At 26.5% G+C, this 26,469-nt stretch overlaps 1 protein-coding gene across 1 annotated transcript; it reads right to left on the reverse strand.

The window, feature by feature from the left end:
- Positions 1-1,071: 1,071 nt before the first annotated feature.
- On the reverse strand, positions 1,072-24,946 carry LOC112683382 (cytoplasmic dynein 2 heavy chain 1). Its single transcript, XM_025554408.1, is given in 71 exon segments — positions 1,072-1,315; positions 1,424-1,625; positions 3,990-4,180; positions 4,256-4,560; positions 4,632-4,755; positions 5,186-5,373; positions 5,601-6,221; positions 6,294-6,486; positions 6,681-6,797; positions 6,879-7,022; positions 7,089-7,319; positions 7,392-7,550; positions 7,632-7,795; positions 7,858-7,943; positions 8,032-8,168; positions 8,255-8,275; positions 8,350-8,601; positions 9,328-9,541; positions 9,627-10,070; positions 10,315-10,529; positions 10,599-10,782; positions 10,840-11,005; positions 11,158-11,380; positions 11,450-11,679; positions 11,776-11,886; positions 12,724-12,847; positions 12,899-13,018; positions 13,109-13,214; positions 13,280-13,422; positions 13,530-13,670; positions 13,980-14,085; positions 14,156-14,397; positions 14,456-14,634; positions 14,695-14,792; positions 14,861-15,068; positions 15,248-15,401; positions 15,475-15,582; positions 15,655-15,970; positions 16,030-16,253; positions 16,358-16,660; positions 16,726-16,864; positions 16,939-16,949; positions 16,951-17,118; positions 17,321-17,512; positions 17,627-17,854; positions 17,932-18,154; positions 18,217-18,356; positions 18,543-18,701; positions 18,769-18,936; positions 18,997-19,089; positions 19,091-19,152; positions 19,258-19,373; positions 19,490-19,839; positions 19,901-20,138; positions 20,214-20,423; positions 20,488-20,631; positions 20,709-20,839; positions 20,924-21,022; positions 21,343-21,570; positions 21,639-21,831; positions 22,482-22,576; positions 22,578-22,652; positions 22,746-22,970; positions 23,033-23,184; positions 23,277-23,376; positions 23,447-23,804; positions 23,896-24,022; positions 24,096-24,228; positions 24,344-24,514; positions 24,678-24,826; positions 24,907-24,946. Coding segments are annotated over 71 exon segments (12,570 nt in total). The 3' UTR covers positions 1,072-1,156.
- Positions 24,947-26,469: the final 1,523 nt, after the last annotated feature.

Consider the following 26,469-nt stretch of genomic DNA (forward strand, 5'->3'; position numbering starts at 1 on the left):
GAGTCATTTTTATTTTAATTTTATTTTTATCTAAGATGACTAATTAATATAAATAAATAATAAAGTCTGTGGACATTAGAGTGCAGAAACTTTTTTCTTGATAATTCTTGAATAATTATTTTATATTTGTACATAATTATACATGTTTTGAATATTTGAATATTACGTTTTCTGTTGAGTTATAATAGGTTTTTATTGTGTATTTTATACCAGTAACCTTATATATTATTAATATTAAAAAAAAAAAAAAAAAGATAATTGATAATTTATCTATAAGTCTGTATTTATCATACATATGGTCTACCACCATACTAAAAATATTAAATTTTAACTATGATAACAAATTCATTATTTATTTTTAATTTGTATAATATTTATTGTATGAAAAAAAAAAATAAGTGAACTGATCAACTTGATTGATAATATAAACTATAATTATTCTTATTGTCAACATTTTGGTTTGTGATAGTGTTGTGCAGTTGAATGATTTGTGTAAACGTTTTAAGTTAAATTTTACATTACTATTAATAAATTGTTTTAGATGATCAAAAAAAAAAAAAAGTGAGATCATTTCTTTCCTTCTATTTTTTTCTTTTTTAATGCTTTGAATTCATACTAAATGTAAATTTTTTTAGCAAACTTCATGAAATTAAAAATCATTTTATTTTGTTTTATGTTATGTAACTTATCTCATTCGTTTTGGTCTGAAAATGAGATTATTTTGAATTTACTATTTACCGTGTAAAGCATTATACAAATTTACAAAAAATCATAAAATTTTAGCATATCTGTAAAGTTATAAGTTATGAAAATATATATAAATAAAAAAATTATTATCAATATTGTATTTAGAGTAAATGAAAAATAAAAAAATTGTTGTGACTATTTTATTGAGTATTTTGTGAGTATCTATTTATTGTTATGTAATGTGCTAAAACAACTGGCAGATAAAAAATTAAAATTGTTACCTTAAATCATGACTTGTGTTAATGCAAAATAAATTATGTATTAACACAAGTCATGATAATATACATATATTTTTTAATTATCATATATAATTAACTGTGTACCAATTTATTGTGAAGTTGAATAATTTGAAGCTTATTCATAAATATTTTACTATATAATTAAATAATTTTCATTTTTAATTTCATAGTTAATGTGTTCTTAAAAATAGTGTTACTCCAGCTAGAATCCATTTTTTTCGTTCATTTAATGGGATTGCTATTGGTAGCAATGATATTAAATGATCCCTCGATTGTGTTTCATATAATGCTATTAGTAAATCAGATTTTTTTGAGTTTTTCGTGTGTTCCTGTAAAATCGAAGTATCATTAATATATTCTGTTCTTTAATTACTATTGTACAATTGTAGGTTTTGAGTATCTTATATGATATTGTCTATCAAATTTTATTTACTAACCTCTGGAATCCATGCAATTTTAATATCTTCTATTATTGTTACTGAAGGTGAATCTATTGTGTTTTCAATGAGTGTGTTGCGATGAAATCTAGCTCCTTCCAGAATTAAATTTGATACTGTTGAACTTATTTTGGAACCTTTTAATCCATTACTTGACAGTGAACAATCTAGTGTTAGGCTATCCATTGGCATTTTGTAATATCTACGAAAATTAGAGGTTCTTGAACTTATTCTTTACATAAATCCTATATGTTTTGGTTATGAAATAGTTTACATAACATAGATATACATTTAAAAAAACTATATTAAATTTGAACTTTTATTTAAAGTTTGAAATAGGTCCATACATTTTCTAGGTATGCTTAGATGAAAATTAGGGAGATAACATTTATAATTAGGGTTGGATTGCTCTAAAAAATAGCAAAATTGCTTTAAAAATCATAAGAAATGCTATAAAAATGTGTAAAAAATGTATTTATTCTAGTGTATAAATGTTTTTATAAAAATCATGTTTCCAAACGTATTTAATTATATTTATTTAACATCATAATAAGAAAGAAGGTACTTATTTGTTTAAAATTTAGATTTTAACTTTATTTAAATCTAAAATTCTTTATAACTTTCTGTTATGATTGTCGTTGGACTCTTGTAAATAGAAAAATTTCTTTTGATTATATTAATTTTGTTCTATTTTTGATAAAATAGTTACATGGGTCGATATGATCATATTTATTAGTTAATCAATTTAGTATATTATATACTAAATGTGCAAGTTTTGAGTGAACAAATGCCGAAACACATAATCAAATACTATTATTTAAGAATTTATAGATAAATTCTGAAAAATGCATATAAAGTTAAATTTATCATTAAATGAAAAAAAAAAATGCAAAGTAAAAACTATATTAAATTAATCATTATCACTTGTAACCCATTTTCTTACGGAGCAATGTGTTGGGATATTAGAAAAAAAGATGCATTTGCATCAATATCCCAGCCCTATTTTTAAGTAACAATTTACTATAAATCCTCTGGTTACAATATATCAGTAGACTTAACATTTCAGTATAACTAGTTTTTAATATTTATTGAATGCCTTCTCTAGATTTTAGTATTAATCTATTTGTTGTAAAAATAAAAAAATAAATACTTTTATGGCTACTGTTTTAAACAGTAAAAATAACATTTAGTTAATATTGTATACAATGATTGATGTGTAATTACTGGTTGATTTTAATATGAATGAATAAACGCGTTTTTAACTCGTAACATTTAAATGGGCTTAGGTTATTCAGTGTTATTATGCCATGCCTAATATTTACAAAATAAAATAAATCGTTAATGTATTCACATACAACCGTACCACCATAGATCGTTGTAATATTTATGATTAGTGTAAAGATACTAAAGTGGTGTTATCTAATGATGGTTATTTTTCAGAGTAAACTGTTATTCATTTCGCAGTTAATTATTTATTTTCATGCTTTATTTGATGTTACTCTTATTTACGTTATACTAGCCGAATTAATTGGCTTCGCCCGAGAAATGAATGTTTATTTTTATGTTAGGTTAGGTTTAGGTAATATAACCAATTAAAAAAGAAAATTATAATTGTCGTTTTCGTTTCCATTTTAACACAGGCTCAAGACTGGCAGCAAGTTTCTCTTGTTTTTTAGCTTTTTATTTTGCTACTCAACAATGATCAAATCGATTGTTTTAATATAAAACCCAGGTAAATGTGTTTTTATTTTTCGCACGTTGCGTCGTGGAATATTGAAGAATAAACAATTATAAATAAATAATAATTCAATTAACTTAAATAAATTAATTAATTAAATAAATAAAACTTAAATTAAACCTATATAATCTGCTCCATAGATAAGTATATATGATCTGCTCTGTAATATACTCTTTCATAATAAAAAAAATCGAGATAACCGGATAAGAAGTTTCAAATAACATGCGTGACAATGATTTAATTTCACATTTTTATTTATAGAGGAAATAAGCATCAATTCCATTTATATTTTATTTCAAAAGCCTGAACGCACTTTCACATAATTAAATGCACGTTTTGCGGTCATGGGTAGGTTTTAACGAAATTAACTTCTCGAACTCGCATTGTCGTCTTACTAATTTGTGCATAAATAAACATAAAGGGGAAGCTAAGTGTTACCTTTTGATCAAAAAACAATGAACCACGTTATAGGTAAGTAATTTAACTATCTACTTTCAATATAAGTATAATTTTTAAGTTATAATGTTTTAGTCGGTAAATTATTCTATTCAATATTTTTCATAATTAAAATTAATTTTTAATTTCTTTAATACATTTTTAACATCCTAATTTTATTCCTCAATAAAAATCAATATTTAATCAACTAATTTTTTTATACTTTATTTATGTTTAAATAAGTATGAGTTAAGGGGACACATTACCCGTCGTATTAAACACTATTGTTTTAAAGTGAAAAATAGATTGCGTCACTAATCTATTGTTGAATAGTAAATTAATTTATTCGAATAGTATAAACTTTGACGAAAAATTATTTAAATAATTTATTACTTTGCACTTTGTTGTTTGAGTGCGATCAAAAACGTTTTGGGATGAAACAGTTTGTCGAGGTCGATTTTTTCAGATAATTTATCGGCCGAAGCTTTCATTTTGTTCACTGATATTGTTCTTGCAACAACGCTTCTGACATAAGTGGTCGAATCGTTCGGACCGTCCCATAAATCCATCCACTTTTTGGGCGTCTGAAAATAGCATTATTTTTATAAATTGATTACACATTTTTACGAATAGATTTATCTATAGTTGGCTGCGATTACTTGAAGTTGAAGAAGATGGAACACTGTATCCGATGCGGTTGGCGATGGCCTCGTGTTTCCGCGAATCGCTTGATTTATGGCGGCCAGACTTTTGTGAATATTTTTAACCAATCGAATGGCGAAATTCAATTCTTGATCGACGAACACATCTATCGGTTGCTGATTACTGTCCGCAGCATTTTTGACTGTTGACAATTCTATTAGGTTCGTGCCTTTGTTCAATGCCTTCCAAAGATTCAAAATGGGCTGAATATCCAAGTGCCAGTCACCTTTAAGTTGTTTGACTTGGATTCCGGCGCTAATACCTGGACGTAACCATTAGATTTATCTTTGTGGTATAATTTTTACACAGCCGGCCGTAGGCCTCAGCACTTACGTCTTAGTTGAGATATTATTTCAATACTTTGTTTCTTTTGCCAAGACCTATCAACGTTTTCCGGTAAGTCTAATATTTTCGATGTATCTTGTTCCGGAACACTTCTCAACGCATTCTCAATATCCTTCATGCAAAAAAAAAAAAAAATTATCTTAAACAATACAATTATAAATGATTGCTACATGTATTAAATTTCATATTGTCGTAAAAATAATAATCTCCATATTTAGAAAAATATTTTCTCTAACTCTATCCCTGATTGATTATCCTTAAGAAATTCCTGTTATAAGGGCATAAAAATACACTCACAGTAATCATGTTTTTCACCCGAAACTATTAGAATTGTACAATTATTTCTTTATTATTCGAATGATATTACATACACCGTTACATAACCCTGTTATTAGGAGAATAAAATTCATCATATTTGTGTTTGGTTATTAGAGCTCATTTTAACCTGACCACTGCTTGTATTTCAGTTCTTACATACGACGAATTTAATGAAAATGAATATTTTTAAATTCTATCTAATTCTACCTATTCTATGCCTGTACCTTTGTGTCTCCAGAATTCAGATTCATTATTCCAGGTATACCGTCTTTCCAATTAACGTTGTCCGATGTGAATATGCACCGCAAATATGTCGTAAGGATCGCCATGTCTTGAACATTTGTGATCCTGCCACCATAAATTGCCTTTTCGCATAGCCCTTGAATATGTGCCCATCTTGTCGAACTATTTTCTATAATTATAACAAATCAGAAATACATGTATTTCTTATTTTTAAGAGTATAATGCACTTAGTAGTATTCACAAATCGCGATTTTATGAACCCCTAAGTTTTTTTATATTTATTTTTTTTATACGATTTGAGCTATTATTTTTTTTTATTATTATTTTCTAATACTGTAATATTGTCATTGTTTATTGTGTAATATGTGATGAATATTATATTTTTTCAACGCTTACCTCGATGCATTGATTTTTGTAATACTTTAAGCGTAGCAGATAAATCTGAATCATTGAACTCGTAGTATTGCGACCATCCTTGTGGTATGTACGTCCTACGTTCTAATATGATAGAATGGAACCACGCTAAAGCGTACACGGATCTTGTTTCATCCGAAGAACTCCACTTAATGCGTTCGTTTTTCCATATGTCGTAGGCTCGTCTCATGTTCTTCTTGACTCCATGCGGTGCTTCATATGCGACTTTAACGCACGACATGATGAAGGAGTTTTGAATTTTGTCATCGGGTTCTGTGGTCATCCATACCGCGAAATTTTCGTGTACATTCCCTAACGACTTCAATAGTTTTTCTAGTGTCATCAAGAGGGATGCCGAACATAAATGTACGTTTTTCAAAACTACCCATTTTGGCTGTTTGCACAATTCACGTAGTGTTTCGAGTTCTTTTTGGTCTTCGCCCATGGCTATTTCCGTACAATTTGTGTGGGTCACCTTTTTTGCCAACATCCTTAGCTCATCAGAAGGGTCAGATCCAATGGATGTTATAACCATCATTGGCTCTGAGTTTTCTTCGACTAGTTTAGAAAGATTCAGCGTCGATGGAGATAAATCAGTCAATTCTAAAATTATAATATGCACACGCAATGTCCATTATACATTTAGGATATTCTGAATAAACTCTCGTTACTCACTTAGTTGATTAAGTGAAAATTCTGTCAATATTTTATGCAATCTATCTGGTTTCAATGCTTGTGTTATTAATACTTTTTGGAAATTTGAAGCGTTAACAAAATTAGGAATACCATGATTCGCGGCTCCTATAAAGTCTTTCCAAATATTTTGATTTTCAAGTTGGAGTTTTTCATAAAGTTCTGGTACCATCTCCTGATGGGAATTATTTTTACAATTTAAATTTAAAATTAAATAATAATTTTATATTTCAACTATAGATATTATAATATATTACTATATTTTTTTTATATGATAAGAAATTAGTAATTAGTACATTATTATGTAGATAACTTTAAGTAATACACTCGAGATTTGTTAAATAAGTAAATCACGTAAATAATATTTACTTTTAACATATATACATCATACGTTCTATCGTCATCAATCCATTTTGGAACACTGTCTTTAAAATTTAATCCTTCGTCGACGTTTGACGTATTTTTTCCGATGAATAATTCCCATTCCTATTGAAATGAATTGGTTAAAAAATAATTAAAATAATCACTCCCTTAAATTGTACAAATAATTAATTAATAAATACATACATTAGGACCAAACTCATTAGGATTCAATTTATAAGACAAGTATGTGGCGAATGTTAACCGTTGGTCTTTGAAAAGTGATCTTGAAACATAATAATAAATTGTGTGTAATAACTTCTTTTCTTGATTAATACCGCCGGTAGATTCCTAAATCGTGTTCAATTAAAAAAACATAATTGTGTTGTCAAATCAAATATTTTCCTTTTTTAGTACCTTTAATGTAGACTGAAACAATTTGACAAATGTCGCTAGCGAAATTTGACAAAAACGATTGACATTGAATAAATATTTTAACGCAAAATATATGTTTGATGCGTAACTAGAAAATGGTTTGTACACTTGACATTCAGATTCTAGTTGACTTTGTACTTTTAACGACTCGTTCAGCGATTTCGATATTTCTGAACTATTAGTTTTTATGTCATCTAATGAATTGAGCAGTTCCTAAATATTTTCATACAATATACTGCATTATAAGAATTATATTTTCATTAAAAGAAAACCGTATAATATTACTTGATTTTCGAGTATATTCCCTCGAGCGTCTGCCAAATATTTTAGTACATTTTCTTGTAATACATGAAGCTTTGACTTAAATTCTTCTTCTTTATGTAACAGTTCCAAATGCATGGAATCCAATTTAGGATTTTGTACTTTAAGTGCATGTCGTAGAAGCTAAACCGGGTTTTTATACCATTTAAAATATTTTTTTTAGACTATTTCATGTAAAATAATAACAAGAATAAACAATCTTACCTGTTCAGTGAGTCCAATGTGATTAAGAGTAAAGTTTACTGTAGTCAACAAAACAGATTGGTCTGAAGGTAAATTTAAGTCAGCATTACTACTAAATAGGTATAATTGAAAGTTTTCGTTGTAATCGACTAGTCTATCTGCTATTTGGACCATTTTTCTACTACCTAGGCTTACGATGGTTAATTCACAATATTTCCATTAAATTGTAAAACTTAAAATTACTTACCTTCGATTATAAAATCATTTTTTAACACAGGTATTAGTATAGGACCAATTTCTCTTACATTATAAATTATCATCGTTTTACCAAAACTAAAAAATAATGTACACCTTGTTATCTTTGAATACTTAATCAACTATATTATAATGTCATAATCATTGGTGTTGTACGAACGCTTACCGAACGGCTAATTCTAAATTAGAATACAATTTTGGATTTTCAAATGACGTGATTTCTATTGAATTTACAGGTAATTTTAGTTTTAACCATTCCATGATGTTGTTGTTTGGGTCAATGATCAATGGGTAGAATTTAGCCTAAAGTTTATTGTCTTATTACTAATTTATTATTTCGTCCGTATATATTTTATAAATCAATAAGATTCGTAATTTAAATTGCTTACCGAAATTCGAATATTTTTAATCTATAAAGGAAAAAAAAAAAAACAATGACAATAATTACAATATATATCATAGTAATTTTTCGCTTATTGGTTACCTGTTTAAGTATTATAGCATTTTGATGTGAAGTTTCATCTGATGGCAAGCCTTCAGTAATCCATTGAAGAATCTGACATTCGGATTCCATGAATTTAGAAAAAGAAAATTCATTTGAGTTAAGCTCATATTTCCATTTTTCAATTTTTTCATTACGCAAACTATCTGAACATCCTGATAAGTATGTCACAAACGCAGATGCTAATAGGGTGCTCGGTAATAAATTTTTTAAAGTCAATGATAATTCAGTTACCTATGGGAAAAAATAAAATTATTTTTTGAATTATAATTTTTAATATTTTCATAATTTTTTATTAAAGTGGACTACAAATAATTTTTATATTCTTAAATATAATACAATGTTATAAAAGTTTAAACAAGCCAATTTTCAGATTCAGGCCATATAATACGATGGTTTCATAATGCTTTTTCTATAAATCAAGTAGTGTACTTCATTTAATGTTTTTACAGAACCCCATTAAATCCTAAATATTAGTTTTCGATTTTTTTCGCAAATTTCACCTAACAAGACAGAAAATTAAAAATAAAACTATGAAATAATGTTGAATTTCCAGTGTTCGTTTAAATTTTATTTCATAAAATAAATAGATAGATTTATATAGTATGAATTAAATAATAACTATAAGAATATTAAACCAAGGTAATATTTTTGTTTCTAATATCGTTAAAGTTTAAAAATGATATAAAATTCCAGAGTTTTCTTGATCTATAAAAAAGTATATATATTACAACGCTGTCAAATGGAATAATATGATATAATAACACATATCATAATTAGTTTAATTATAATATATTATTGTGTATTTAAGTAAGTATTAGTCTGTGTGTTATTAATTATTCGTATTCTAAATATTAATCAACACATATATCATTTTTGTCTAAAAATAAATTGATTAAACAAAAGACAATTACTTTTAATATTATAATGAAAATAATTTTAGTATAATATCATACATACTTGTAAACCCCATCTTGAAAATTCATCATCCAACTTTTCCACCAGCTTTTGCGCTGAATCTATTGTCTTTTTCTCTTTATTGATGTTTAATTCGATTTCCGCTGCTTCTTTGGTGTTAACGTTCAATTGTTCTCTTAATTCTACCACATTCTTCTCCACACTATCTAATCCGTCGCTTAAAAGTTCTATCTGTTCTTCAGCTTTTTGTAACTTTCTGTAAACATTAATCACGACGGAAGTCCAATGGATAAATAAAATAAAATAATTTACACTCAGTCGAAAATTCAATCAATAATTACGATTTTAATGAAGCGTGTTCGGTTTCCAACGGTTTTATTTTGTGCAATATGTGTGAATATGCGACATTTGCTACTACCCAAGAAGCCAGCGGAGCGGCTGCGGCGGATGCTCTTTTTGCGTTTTTCGAGTCGAATGAGTCGCGTTTGGATTCCAGCAGCTTCTCTACTGAATCCCTGTTAGCTTCCGATATTCTGCGAGCGTCAAAAAATCTAATTTCTTCCTTAACGCCTCGTTTGGCCAGGAATGTCTTCATACTATTCCATGAAGTATCTTGTATGCCCATCAGCCGGAGTACACCTTCCAATATATCTCTAATTACTTCTGGTGGTGCTCGCAGTGATCTGATCTCTGTCAATGCTTCGGATTTGATGTTACTCACGGCTGATTGAGCTTCTTCAATCAGTGGCTCTACTTTTGCCAATTCTTGATCTATTTCTTTGTTCCTAAATACGTACGGAAAATGTTAATTACAGTGTCTTTAAATCAATTAATAATGTTGATAATAAAAAATACATATATGGTACAATGATGAAATCAAACTACTAAAATTTTGTTTCGTTTTATAAAAACATGTTTTTATATATTATATTTAATTCTTATACCTAAGACGTTATGAGTGAGTATAAAAATTGTAATTTTATGCTTAAAATATTTAAACTGTAAACGTGTATCATTATTATGATGTACCTTTGATTTAAAAAGTCGTTTTTAATTTGAAATTCTTTTCTAAGACTTTCCATTTGCTCTTTTTTGGTATTAACTCCTTGCATAGTTCTCGAAATCATATTCAGTGCTTGATTTGCTTTTTCTTGTTTTTCTGCTAGTTTTGTTTCTTGGACACCGGCGTCAGATTTTAATTTTGCAACAATGTTTCTAGCATCAGTTAACTTGGACAATCCAGCCTTTAAAACATTTTAATGTAGTAAGACAAATATTCATTAATAAAATGTGTATTGCAAAATGTATATTACTTTTAAATGAGTCATTCGTTTATAAATGGATTCTTGTTTGTTTAATAGTAAGTCACTAAATGTTTGTAAAAATGATATGTAACGTCTTGGGCAAATTTTTATCCATGCTTCAGCTTCTTCGTGGATATTGGTAAAGTATGATATATGTTCAGTGATACAGGGAAAATTTTCTATTATTTTATTCCTGAAATCAAAACAAAAACAATAAAAATAAGCATAACTTTTACACTAATGAATATACTTTTTAAAAATTATTTCTGATATTGTATTCATAGTTTTTTCGTCCAATTTATCTTTCCATATGACATGGCTATGATCTAGCACTGCTGGGCTATTTTCTAAACAGTTATTGAAAAACTCACTTTCTGAATCCAAAATCATTATTACGTGTAAATTATTTTTTATTCCTGAAATCGAACAGTTACAATTATTTTAATTTGATCGGCACAGAAAAGCTATTTATATTAAATTTCCTATGTGAAAAAATTGAAGACATTTTCATAATTGACAAAATAGAAATGATTCAATAACATTATTGTCCATTACAACCATGACTTGCTTTGTTTAAAAAATGTTGTTGGCGTTCCATCGAAATTCTGTTGGGACATTTCATCCTTGAGCGGTGAACATAATGACTCTAATTCTTCGTTCTGGTAGAGTCCCATCAGTTCGCCAGATACTATAAGACAACTTATAATGTCAAGTACTTCTTTGTTTACAATATGATATTCCTCAACGACATAATAAATCTCTTCATTTTCGATTCCACATGTTTGCATTATCTAAAGAAATTATATTTTTAGACATTTTTTTTTAGAAATTATTTTTTCAGTTATATTTTTGTGATATACCGTTTTTAGATCATTTTTAAATGCGTTTAAGTTGAAAACTGGTCGTATTTTAGGCGATACAACTGTTGCATTGTGTCTGGATGCTACAATTCTTACGGCTAAGTTTCTTCCTATTCCCAAACGTCCTAATAGCAAGATACATCCTCTAGGTTTCGTTAAAATTCGTTCGCAATCTGCTGTTATGCGATATAGTAATTCTGTGTTCAATTCAACGTCTTGATTCGTGGTTTCTGAGTGAAATCATTAGACATCAGTAACATTTAAGATTTAAGTCATATTTGATGTTGTTTAATGATAGTAGTCATTAGATAAGTGTAATAATATACCATTTGTAATAATACACTTTTCAATAATCGTTTTCCATTCTTCTATGTTTACTTTTATAAGCATACCAATATGGCTTGGGTCTATTTTTCTGTCGCATATGTAAATTACGTCTGAAATTTTTTAATTTAACAAATATATATTGTAAAAATATTATAATTGGTATCATAATTACTACGTTTTATACAGACATCAGCAAAATAAGAAATTTCAAATGTATTATGTAAAATTAATAACCCCCAAGAAAATTAAATTTAACCAAAAAAAAAATAAAATTATTTGCATAGATGTTATCATCAAAAGTAAATATTTCGATGGCTGCTATTTCCCTATGTTTGTAGTCAATTTTTTTCCCATTTTAATAAAAATATCTTTAGGTGCACTAAAATGTGTATTTTAACAGAGTCATTATTGTTGTAAGTTGAATATAAATCAATGCATATGTTGTCTGTTTAATTTTATAATTATTTATTTAATGGTGTCATATCGGTGATTGCACTCTGGGGGGATTTAGCGTCCATAAAATAACTAGAGACGGGTTATCATCGTTACACAGAACCCTTTAAAGTCCTCGTTAAATATGTTAGTACTCAATCTACTCTGGAGAGGATCATGTCATCGTAATCGGAGATAGTGAATTACAAATATTAATATAAAACGTTAATTTTATTTTTGTGTAGATTTCAACTCTGAAATTATTCTAAACCATGGCTTAGTTGGCCTGACCTTAGTTTTGCGAGTATTTACAGACGATTTATAGATTATGAATGTATGTTTATAATTTATACTTGATTATTTTTAATGAACTATGTTTTTCGAAAATTTTATTTACTACATTAAACTTTATCATATTGAATTAAATTTAACATTTTTTAGGTATAATTTAGAAATTTAGATATAATTTATGGTCCTTAGTGCTTATATATATATAACATTATATTTTTTATCACCTTCATATTGAAAATTCAAATGATAATCTGAGTAAATCTTTTGAATTATTCCTTCGAATTTTTTCTTATCTTCGTATTTCACTAATCTGTCATTAAAAATGTGGTTTGCTTCAAAAAACAATACCTAAAATAAAATGTTGTTAATTATAAATCCCATAAAAAAAAAGTTGTTTACCTTAGCTGCGTTATTTTCGTTGTTAATTTGATATCTACTTAAATTCTGACACAGTTCAATTAAAATATGGTTTGTGAATGTATAATGAGGCATTTGCACAGATGTAAGCATTTCCCTTGTCTTAAAAATGGATGATAATTAGGTATAGTTTTGCTTACTTATTAGTCATTTGACATTTTTGTACAAGCATAATAAATTATAATACTATACCTTTACTAATAAATCTACAATTGCATTAGCAATTTCTGATTTTTTTTCTATAGTAGTTCTTAAATATTCCAAGCAAATCTTTATAAGTTCATATTTTTGTGGATTTCTAATAAATCATTTAAACATATATTATTAATTTGTAAATTAGCTAGTCTTACTTTTTTTATTTACTCAATGTATAAAATGTTACTTGCTGAAACCATTCTTGGATTAATTCTGTCTACTGAAGTTAAACTATTAATGATTACAATATTATTTTCTATTCCCATCCATTCCAAAGTAGTAGGCTCATAAAACCCACGGAAAAAAATCAACTGAAACATTTATTATTAAAATAATAACGTTGATTAATTTAGTGTTTATTGCTTTAAATGGTAACATTTTCATATCGAATAATTAATTTAAATAGTCATATTCTCACTTGTTGAATAAATGCAGCTAAATGTATAGTTCCCCATTTATCTGGTTTGACATGATTCAAGTTTTTAAAATGTAAAATTAACTTTTCTGAATTTCTGGGACGATAAACTCTACCTTTGTTGTTAGAAACTACCATACAAATCTAAAATATAATATATTATAAACAATATAGTATACTTTTAATTATTGTAATTAACTCGATCATAATATTATGTGAGTTTAAGATATATATTTTTTTTAAATATATATTGTAACCATAGGGTTATAATGAATTATATGAATATAATGAATCATAACCAATAGTTTATTCATTTCTATAATGTATATTTATATGTGCTGCCATATAATGTAAATTGAAATCCCTTCATGGTTTCTTTCATACTATTAAGATTCATAGCGGATCATATTAACTAACATATAATATTTATAACTGCTTTGATTATTGAAATACCTGTGATATTTTTAATAAAACCTGTTCAGGTGATGTATGAGCACTACAGTGAATTGTAACGCATTCAATTCCCCTTATTAGATTAGTACATTTTAAAATCGTCTTGCTAAAAATAATATATTATTATTACCGTTATTAGCATATTATAATTATAGAATTGTCGTAAAATTTCAAACCTTTTGCCAGATGCCGAAGGCCCTATTACAAATATTGATGTGCTTTGTTGTATCCATTTTATTAAAATATCAGTAGCGTGTGAAATTCTTGGTGTTTCGATTAAGTCACCGATTTTATACTCAAATAAATCAAAATTATCTGTATCAAGTAAATTGTATGTTTCTATATTATCTGTTGTTTGATTATAATAAAAATATTTTGCATTGATTTCCGGCATATATTCTTCAAATATTTCGAAAACCTTTTATTAACATTCCAATAAGTTTCCTGTATTATTTTTATCTATAAAGGTGTTTTACCATTTTCGAAAATTTATCTCTCTGAGAAGAGTTAAAATTTGCTCCTAATCCATTTATTAGACAGACAACAAAATGTGATTTTGATTCAACACCTTGTAAAATATGTAAAATATTTTTTACTGTCGATATAGTAGAACATGGACATACATATTGGCTGTTCATTTCCACCCATTTGATTGCTTTAAAATAGTTTATTAGTTTTGGTTTGTTTAAAAAAAATAATATTAAGTTATATTTACCTTTATATAACTGGACTTCATATTCTTTTATTACATTACACTTAGGAAACATATTTATCCAGGAATCGATAACATTTTTTATGTTTACGTCTTCTTCACTTTATATAAAAGAAAATTATAAAATTTTGGTTCAGCTGGAATTAAAATTTAATTTGAGTCGTAATACCTCAGAAGAATAATGCCCATTCTTGATACAGTTGCAGGAGATGCGTGTCTTAGAGAATGAGTTTCAAAAATAAAGTTTATGTTGCTCCCAAATTGTATTCTCCAACCAGACGGTAATGTTAGTAGTCTATTGTCGTCTAGAACTGAATTGAGTGATTCTATCCATTCAGGGTCTACATCTCCATCAAATATTATCCATGAAATTATATCTATAAATATAAGTATTTAAAATATAAGTTTAATTCAACTCAATTATGAAGTAAATTCGAATCAGTATTATTATGTTAATAATTTTCACGCTCTTAATATAATTTAGTTAAGTACATTATCAGATTCAAAACAATTTAAGTTTAAAATAATTGTATTGTAATGTATGAATTAATTTTACCAGTATTTTCAGAATAAGCTTGTTGAGCAGCTTTACTGATGATGCCATCAATCCACTGTCGTGTGTCTAAATCAACTTTTCCTAAAAGTTGTGATCGTGTTTGAGCTTTTGGGTTTATTTTATGTATTTTTATATTGTTATTCGTAGCTAAAGCCTTAAAATAGTATAGTTAACATACAAATGATATTACAAATAAATCAATTATAATATGATTTAAATCTTATTACTCGTGATAATAGTTGAATAATTGTGGTTTTTCCTGTCGATGGTGGACCCATCACCACTACGCCCATACGTTGTTGAAGTTGTTCATAAAGTTCAACACATTTTTGTTCCTGAAGAAAATACAAATATATGTTGTATATAATATGTGATCTTAGTTAACCAGAGTTTTAAATAAAATTTACCTGTCTCTGATTAATTTGTAATCCCATATCTTCTGCTGCTCTTCGTATTTTTTGAGTTAATGTATCATGTATTAATGGACTATTTGTAATTTGTACTTCTGGAAATATATCTGAGACGAGCGACTTGAATAGCACACTGTCGTCAAATGTTAATTTTGATATTGTATTTAATTCCAGTGCCTGTACGGCTACTGAACATTCTTCGACCAGCGATTTTGAAGTTGCTGAAGCTTTTAAAATTGTACCACAAAAACCAATCACCGTTTTTAAAGCTCGTAAACCCCAATCGTAATGTTGTTGATTACTTAATAATTGCCTTAAATAATTACTCTTATAATGAAAATGTATTATTTTTAATAATCGAATGAAGTTTACCTGGCAGAGTCGAATGTTTCGACAAGTTTTTTTGCTATTGTTTTCGGGTGTTTAAATCCTTCAGCGTGTAGTGTTACGTTGGTTATTAAAGTTTGGTCTGGTTTACTCATGACCACGGGCCTAAAAAGTTGCTTTAGATTGTCGGGTAATTTATTTCTACCTCCATATTCTTGCCCTGCTGGATTTAATGTGACGAATATTCCAGCATTCAAATTCAAATTGATCTGAAATAAATAAATAAATAACTATAGTTTTTTAAGAAAATGGAATTCGAGTCTATCTCAGACTAAATAATATAAAATTGGTAAGAAAAATTGGGCGATCTAACCTTTTGATTTTCTAAAATAAAACTAGTTTCTTGGTTTTTAATCGCTTCTTGTATTGGATGTATTCTGGTTGATATCATTGATAACGTAGAATCTTCCAAGCGATTAAACTCATCAAAGCATCCCCAAGCTCCACATCTTGCCAACCCAATTAATATTCGTGTTAATGATTTAATGTCTATACCTTCATCGCAGTTAAACACTAACACTTGACGACCAAAAAGATATCCTAGGGCTTTGACCGATTCTGTTTTTCCAGTACCAGCTGGCCCATAAGGATTTCCTCCAAATCCCATACTCATTGCCTATTAGTTACAACCATATCGATAATTAAAGTGTTTAGTTGTGAAAAAAAACATTAAATTTTTACCTGAGTAAGTGTTAAATAACAATTATCAGTGAGAGGCGTGTGAACTAGTTTTGGTGATATTCCTTGGTATTCATATGAATACTGAAATTCTGAGTCGACCATTTTAATACTTATTTCTCCTTCAGAATCCGAATAGAATCTTTTAAGGTAAAATATATTATTTCACACGTTTTTTAATTTTAACGTTAATGTTATTTACCAATTTATTATTACCTTATTCGTTTTTTGCCATTCCCAATCATGAACGGAAGATACTCGTGAATTAATAAGTTCATCCACTACATTAAGATGGTGTATTGTATCTAATATTAGACCTTTTATTTTTAAATGTAACACATTTTCTCCATTTAAAGTACTTTCGATATTTAATTCTGTATATGTATCCAATTGACTCTGGAATCAATTATAAAATGTTATATAATTATAATTTTATGAATAACTTTTTAAAAATCCAATATATTTTTTTTTTATTATACTTTATTATACTTTTTAATTCTTGATTCGTAGCATAATTTATTATTATTTTAAATTATAAAAATCTCGATTTACAATATTTACAAAACTATCTTAGTGGTATACTATGAATTTTGATTACCTTAAGAGCCTTTTGTAATTGTTGTAATTGCTGTTTTTTTATCGCTTCTTCACACCTAGAACTGAAGAGGACTTCATTTACCATACATAAAATCTGTGATGGATATTTCAGTGGATCTGGTTCTTTTAGACATTTCATAAAATATATTTTCAATGTATTAGTGATTTCTAAAACAAGTAATTGAAGCCACTCCTGCAAAAACGTAAAGAAATTCATATTTTATGTGTCCAGAAAAATTAATTTTACTTTGTATAAAGTATAAACACATATCAATCTGTTATGCAAAATATTTTAAAAATCAGGTACCTCGATTTGGTTGGAAACTTGTACAGGCTTATCAAGGATTACGATTTCATTTTGAGGCGATTCTATAGCGATTATATTTCCTGATTTATTGAACTGAACGTTTTGTACACCACTAAATAGTTTTTTGAGATGAGCTTGCACAACAGATGTTTTTTTTGTCTGTCCGATCATTTCTAATAGATCTTCATCACTGAGAAAGTAAAATCTTGGAAAAATCTTCCGTTTATTCTATGTATTATATTGTATAATTTAGTAATAGTATCTAATAATAATAAATCTATAGTAATTATAACAAACAAGTTAACCTCAAGAAAATTGTTTAAGCTTTTTTTCGTCGTTGCTAATAAATTAAGCATAGATTCTAACAAATTTTTAATGTTACTGATTTTTAAAAATTGTAAAACTTTTGAATCTATTGATTGTTGTAATATATACTTAAAATCTCGATCCACTCTATCAAATCTAATTTTGACTTCTTTATCAATTTTCAATGTGCCACTGCCGAATATTGGGTCTAAATATAACCACCTACCATTATAAATAAAATGTTAATATGTAATATTTTTATGTAAAAATGCTAAATAACTTACTTTCTTTGCACTTGAGAAAATTGCCTTAGATATGTATCAAGCTCTATTAATTTACCTTCCCACGCATTCGACTTTTCTAGAAATTGTTCATCATTTGAAGTATTCTTAATAGATTGTAACAAACATTGTTTTTCACCGATCTGTTTTAAACAAAATAAAATAAATTACTGTTGTAAAAATATATATTTTAATAATATTTTTTATTTTACAAGTAATTGTATTTAATGTTTTATTTAATGTAGTGAAAAATAAGTTGAATTGTTATTAAAGTTAATATTTTTAATATCATTCGCATGGTTAATTAAATTAACTATTATACATCTTACTGAATTAAATATAGTTTTAAAATCGCCAATAATCTGAATATTTTGTCCTTTTGAGTCAATATATTTAAGTGTTGAGAAATATGTTTCAAATTCCCACATATCTAATTCGGATAGTGCTTGTCTTATTGTAATTTCGCTAGCGGCTTTTGTATTTAATTCCTTCAACACATATTTTTATTTTTAGAATTCTACTTTTTTTTTTTTTTTTTTTTTTTTTTTTTTATACTTGTATAACAGTTAATTTTTCTTGAATATTCTCTTTAACTAATATGAAATCTTCAAATTTTAATTGTTCAATATGTTTATATGGAACTCCAATTATAGAAAACAATTCGATCCAATGCTTTTCAGTAAAATGTTCTCCTTCAACATATTTAATACAAAGCGAAAAAGCCTAAAACATATATTTATAGAAATTTCTAATATTAAAAAGTAGTATTATGAGATTAATTACTTTTAATGTTTCTAATTCATTATGTATTTTAATAACTAGCGGAGAGGTTGGCGTCTTTTTAAGTTTTTCTTGCCATTGTAAAATAAAATCCATAAATTTTTTTGTAAGCTTTACTACGAAATCCAATCCATTCTTCTTGTCCGATGCTATGCAAATCTAAAAATAATAAATCTAATATAATAATAATCTAAAATAATAAACTTAATTGTGTATTATAAAAGAGTATATAAATATTATAATAAAATAATTATGGTTTTTAACCTGAATTAAACTCATCATATAAGCCCCATAAGTGTTCCAAATGTTCCATTTCATTTTCAATCGAGTCATATGTACTGAAGTCTGGTATATCAATGTAAGCATCTTTATATTCATTTCTATAATATAGAAATTAGATTTATAATTATAATTATATTAATCACTAATTGAAACACGAATGAATGTATCTTAATTTAATTTAAATAATTAGTTAACTATTACGTATTGAGCTTACACAATTTTTTCTTTCTGTTCTTTTAAAGCATTCCATTCAGTGCGACTATTTTTTAAAAAATCTATGATTTTTTTAAATTTTAAATTATTTTCATCATTATATCCTTTTGGTTTATATTGTTGCCATCTTGAATTAAATGTTTCAAACATGTTTAGAACTCTTTGCATCTCCGATATTAAATTGTTTTTCATTGTTTCTATCTGCTGTCCTACGACCATTTGATGATCTTCTAACATATTTTTAAAATTTTCCCAATCAGACAATACTTTATTCATTTTTTCTATTTTTTCATTCGTCCAATTTGATAAAACCTTATATTTCTTTATCATTTCCAAAACTAAATTATCCATCTTAAAAAAAAAAAAAGAAATTGAGTTTTTAATTGAAATAAATTATTAAGTATTTGTTTACTTCAATTGAGGCATCAATAATATTTTTATGGTTTCTATTTATTTGTTTTGCCGAAGAAGATTGATGTTGTAATGCATTGGTGGATTCTTCGACAAATTTATTTAAATTAGCTATATCAAATAAAATCGAAGAAAGTAACAAAGTGGACAATGTATCCCAATAACGGCGATTATGTATCTCCAATTCTAAACGTACAGCAGCTGTACTTACAATGAAACATTCAACATTTAACTCGGCACTACAATCATGTAAATGATTTATAATTAATTAACATTTCCCTTAAATTTTTTTATGTTCATAAAGAAATATCAACCAGTTAAATTTTGCTATTTGTTGACCCCACGATTTTGATGATCTAAAATTGATCTCCCAGTCGTGTGCCGTTTTAATGGTTTCTTGGATCATATTCTCCATATCGATTGATCCAAGTACTACTCTACCTTCCCACTCTTTTAAAATATCTTCTAATCTTTCAAATAAATTTTCAGCTCTTAAGAATAATTTCGTAAATTTAGGAGCATTTCTTTAAAAAAATAACAATAATATTATTCAATCAGTTAAATAATAATATTTTTATACTTAAATACCGGTCCACAATTGTTGTAAATTTGGAATCAGATGAATCCATGATACCACGAAAAACTATTGGTACAGATATAAACTTTTTAAGAAGAGAAAAATATTTCATTCGTATTTCTTCCATTGGAGGGTTAAACTTGAGTTGCCGTTGTCTAAAATATTTCAGTGATTGTTTAAACATTGAAGTAATTAATCATTCAAAAATATAATATTTATTAACCGCAATTACCTGTAAACGATTTCTATTCTAAAATCAGGTAAATGTTGATTTAATGCTTCCAATCCTATTTGATACCTGTGGTTTAAGACTTTATATATCTGATAATCTAAATGTGTTTTCCATGCTTCACAGTTCAAGAACTTTTAAACAACAATAAATAACAATTGGTATTAGGTTCGATACGATGAAATTACGAATTAAACTTAATGTAATCAATATTTTACTTTTTCTTCAACTTGTCTTACAATATCTCTGATACTTTTTAATGACTGTTTCCATAGATGTTGTTCTTGTAAAATATCTATATCCATTAGATTTATTATCTGAAACATATTTTCAATTTTGCTACTTTTTTTTTCCCCTTGTTTTTTAATGAAAACTTTGTGATACAATTAGTTTCGACAATTAATTAAAGTTAGTTATAATGAATATTATTATAATATAATAAAAGGAAGTAAAAAAAAAAAAAAAACTAAAAAAAAAGAAATAAAATAAAACCAAACAATAAAAGAATAAAAATAATTAATTTTTAAATACATTTTAATTAAATATTGCTACTTAACCTAGGTTTTTATTATTATATTAAATTATTTTACTATATACTCATAAAATAGAAAAATTATGTTTCTAATACGTATTTTACCTTATTAGAAATTGCTTGATGGTAATTAGCTAATGTTTGATTTTCAAGTGATATCTTTTCCATGAGATTTCGCATTTCAAGTATATAATTATCAATGGATTGAATATCGGTCCATGTTACAGATTTTTGTCTTTTGACTATGTTTAATAAATCAATCGCTGATGACAACATCATAGGTCTTTGAGAAGGAATCATTCGGTCTCCTATTGTATTATGAAATGAAGCAATCTAAAATACAGAATGACGATTTTTCAAATAATCGTGTTTACAACAAATACTGAAAATTAAATATATACTTGTTCGAGAGATTTAGCTTGCCGTAAAAATTTGCTTCCTGTTTCCGATACATTTTCTATCTCAGATGGAATTTTATAGCCAAGAATTTTTAGCATTTTTACTTCTCTTATTAATAATTCTATTTCTGGATTAAAATTTACTTTCATCAATTTGTCAGATTGAAAGTAAATTACGGGCTCATCTGTATTTAACCTAAAATTAATTAAGTGTATTATATTTTTTTATAAATTTTAAGAAGTTACTTTAGTGTAGAAGTTTAAGCGCTAAAGTAATTTACTTAGGATGATGGCATACATTTTAATATGCATATATATATATATATAATATTTTTAAGGAACACAATTTATAAGTTATTTAACAGTTAATTATCATTTTTATTCGTCTTATTTGTACTAATAACTGTGTTACAAAACTCCTAAATGTATAATAAATTGTTTGAATACGGGCATAGGGCACCGTTATAGTTTTTAAATAATAATTATATTATATGAGATGAAATTATTTTCTTATTTATGTTTCTCATATTTAGTTTTTACTTAGTTTGTCAACTTCTATTAATTTTAGTGTTTTTTTTTTTGTTATTATTATTTTCAAAAATTCACTAGATTTATTCAGGTGTTTAAAATAATATTACTTTGTTGTTAATAACTGCATATAATAATTAAAATCTAATTTGAAATATTTTCAATATTGTTTCATGACCAATCTTAGTTTTAGTGTATAAAGACTATTGAATTAATCATTATTATTACCTACGTCCTATTATATAGATCGTACATGATGTTATTATTACAAATTATAAATCAACAATGCATAATATTTGTAATATTTATTGTACCCACCTAAAACTTTTATTTATAATGGCAGATCTTCTATCTTTTAGCCAATCATTATAAGATTCCGTGAGCAAATTGTTAATGATTTTTTTTTTTAAATTTTATTTCATCTTTCAGTAGGTGATAATCATTTAAATGAAAAATAATGCGATCGCTTACTTTTTCTACACTGTTCAGCTAAAACCAAGTTTGAATGTTATTAACATAATTAAACACCACACATACAGAGTAGTAAACAATATTCATGAGTTATTTATTATATCGTAATACCTTAGCTTCCTGTTGTTTTAACGAGTACAATTTTCTTACAATTGGTTCTAAACCAGCTAATTCTAATACACTGGATTTTTTGACTTGATCACCATCAGTTTCATCTTCAATAGCATTAATCATTTGTTTTACGCAATTTAAGAAATTTTCCAGTTCCCCTTTGAGTTGTGTATAAATGCTGGGTCTTTCTATTATTTCTTGATAGCGAACAAATTCATAAATCAACTATTAAAAAATAAAAATATTCTTTATAACATATTACTGTACTATGACAATGCATTTCTTACTTCTACGGTATTATTTTTTTTACGATCAATTAAGTTTCGAAGTTTCCCAACTATTAAATCTTCGGCTGGTTGTAATTTTTGTTCAAATTTTTCTACAGCAGTTGTCCACATCGCTTTAGTGTAAATATTCAATTGACTCACATATTTGAATTCTTAAAATATAATTATACATAAAGGCTACTTGTTTCTATAAATAGGTTATAGTTATTTAACTAATAGCTCTTAATTAATTATAAATGTTTACCGGTAAACGGTTTCAAATTATCTGTTGTTCTTAATTTTTCTTGTTCGTTAGTTGTTAATAGTTTTATCATTTGATAGTTCACACATAATATGGATATTATCTAAAATAAACCCGTTTAAAAATATTTCTCGTGTTTATATGTATGCAAGATAATAAATAATTGTACAAACTTCTTCAACGTGATTGGAAAATGAAATTACATTTTCTGGTAAGTATTTTGAACCAATCCATTTATGGTATGAGTAATTGGGCCAGTAGAGTATAGTAAGTTCTTCACATATTTTAATCCATTTACTACATATTATTTTACACATTTTTAACATATCAATATTTTCATAATAATCACTTGACCATATATTCATATCGATAGTTTTTTGTTGAATTAGCTTTATTATATTATTCCCTATAACTTCAAATAAGTGTTCCATTCTCGCCTGAGAATATTTAATTTCTTCAATTTTCCAAATGTCATCCAGACAATTATGTATATTTTCTAAACATTCTTCAATGTCTTGAATAGATGATTCTCTGAAAAATCCATTATAATTTATGTATTTTTAAAAAGTAAACATTATATAAATAAAATATGAATTAATAAATCAGCTAAAATTGTAAGTACCTAAATTGCTTTATTACTGGTGAAAATAAAGAACATATTTTCTCAGCAGCTATTGATTCTGATTTATTATTTGTATGTTTTTTTACAACAGTCCAATATTCTGCTTCATCTTCAATATCTATAATAGCTACAAAACAAATAGTTTCATTTACAATGAATATGATTTATGTATATTTCTTATTCATAAAACAATTACTTACCTCCTAAATGTGATTCTATTGAATTATTTGTTTGATTAAAGGAAGATTTAAAAATAGTAGTTTTTAAGCCCATCTCTAGGTCTGAAATAAGGCATTGTAATTTCGGGTCTAGTTTTATTTCTGATTCTGTATCCTAATTATATCATAATAGTAACTTAACTATTAATTCATACTAAGAACCCAATATGGGTAAATTTCACATCAACATAATATTGTATTTTAATTTTTTAATAAAGATGTAAAATTACTTTTAAAAGTGATGGCGTGTATATATAATGTAAGCTATGATAAAGTGCTTCTGTTGGAGATTCCAGCATAGAATATACGCAAATAATTAAGTGTAAATTATGTTCTGTTATACTTTCTGGGCGAGTTTTATAAAATACTATAACTTTTTTGTTTTGTTCCTTTTGCAAAACCTATAAATAAGGAATATATTTATTTTGTACAGTTACATATTTGCTGTTGTTTTTAGATTCATAAAAGTCAAATAATAGTAAATATTAGTCATATTGTAACCCATTAATAATATCAATATTTATGTTGAATGTACTGTTTACGATATATTTTGTTTTTACTCACGATTTTGTCATTTGCCTCCAGTGTATTAGAGTCTGTGCTTCTCACGTATAATGTACAACAATTAGAGGAGTTTAAAAAAGCATTTAAATACTCAATGCCTGATTTTAAAATATTATTTTCATCAACAGGATCAAGTCCAAAATAATTTCCTGTAGATCACCAAAGTATAATACAATTATTTAGAATTCAACTACAGAAATATATATATATATGAATATATGTTATATACCAGCCGTTTTTATAATAAAATTCTGTCGAATGTCGGTCATAATAATAATAAAAATACAAAAAATATACCTAGCTTAAAAATATTAACTGAGATAAAAATTATAATTTATCTAATAAACTACAAATGCTTTGTAAAAATAAAACATATGTAACCACTATTGCCGTATTCATTTTATTGTTGATGTATAATAACTATGGTAACGTAACAACAACACATCGCGTCACATGTGGATATTTTGGGTTAATAATTTTTTATGAATGCATTAATGAATGGCTTTAATACTGAATCTATTTGAATTCCACATAAAATACAAAAATAAATGTCATTCAATATTCGCGCCAACAGTATATATTGTATATATATTTCTTTCTTTATGTATGCATACACTCATACACTCGCATACACTTTTATATTTAACTTACGTTGACTATTGAATTCGATGTACGTGTTGATAGTGAAAAATGTATCGTTTGTGTATATGTACATCGAGACATTCTAGAAACCACTTACATATTCCTCCCGTTAACTTTACTGTTTGCGTATACTTAAATTTTAAGTTATCCTCACTGATTAAGTTCCATAGATGAAATAAATAAATAAATAAAACTTTTGGATTGACATAATCTGTGGATCTTTATGTCAATCTACAAGTTTCGTTTGTTATTCGGCATTATATTCGCTGTCCATCCTAATTTTCATAGATAAATTTCATAGAATAATAAATGTCTTTAAAAATTATTCAGAATGTGTCATTGTCGAATGTGTGCAGATTTTAATAGGTAGTGCTCATATGAGTATATTTTATGATATTAAATATAAATTATGAATATACACCCTTAATATTTTAATCTCACTGGATGGAAAATAATTGAATTTATTCATCCTGCGAGTTAGTTTCAATATTATTAACTTATTTATAGAGCGTACAGAAATCCGAATTTTTATTGACAGTTTAATAACAATTAAGAAAAGATTAGAAACGGAATTTTTATAAAAAAAAACCTGTATTTGATTTAGTGTAGAAATCAAACTATAAAGAATTTCACCTTCACTATTATAATATTTATTGTTAACAAGTCGTTTTGTGTTTGATTCTTACTCTGTGCTAGAATACGCTAGTTGAAACAGGTTCTTAAGTCTCAGGCTTATACCATAGTCAATTTTGTTCTCTGTTCTTGTAAATCGTTAGTAAATATTAAATTATATTTTTTTTATGAAAAAATGTTTGTATTTTTAAATTTCGATAAAAATCAATAAAATGCAGCTAAATGTGCAATATTTTTGTAATTAAATATTTATAAGCCTATAAATATTAATACTTTATTTTATTAATTTTTTTTTATTGGTGAAATAGTTAATTTATAATATATACTTATATATATTATATGTACAGTAAGTAAATCTTTTGAATTTATAAGATCTATTCATTACATGGGTACTTTTTTGATGAAACTACTCATTAGTAGCACCTCTAAATAGTGATAATCAAAATTGGTCTTGGTCTTGTAGTCTCGCAAGACTTTTGCTCCAATACCAAGACCAAAACGGTACTAGTCTAGCAAG

Source organism: Sipha flava, unplaced genomic scaffold (assembly GCF_003268045.1).
Source record: "Sipha flava isolate LNK unplaced genomic scaffold, YSA_version1 104_pilon_pilon, whole genome shotgun sequence".
NCBI lineage: Eukaryota > Metazoa > Arthropoda > Insecta > Hemiptera > Aphididae > Sipha > Sipha flava.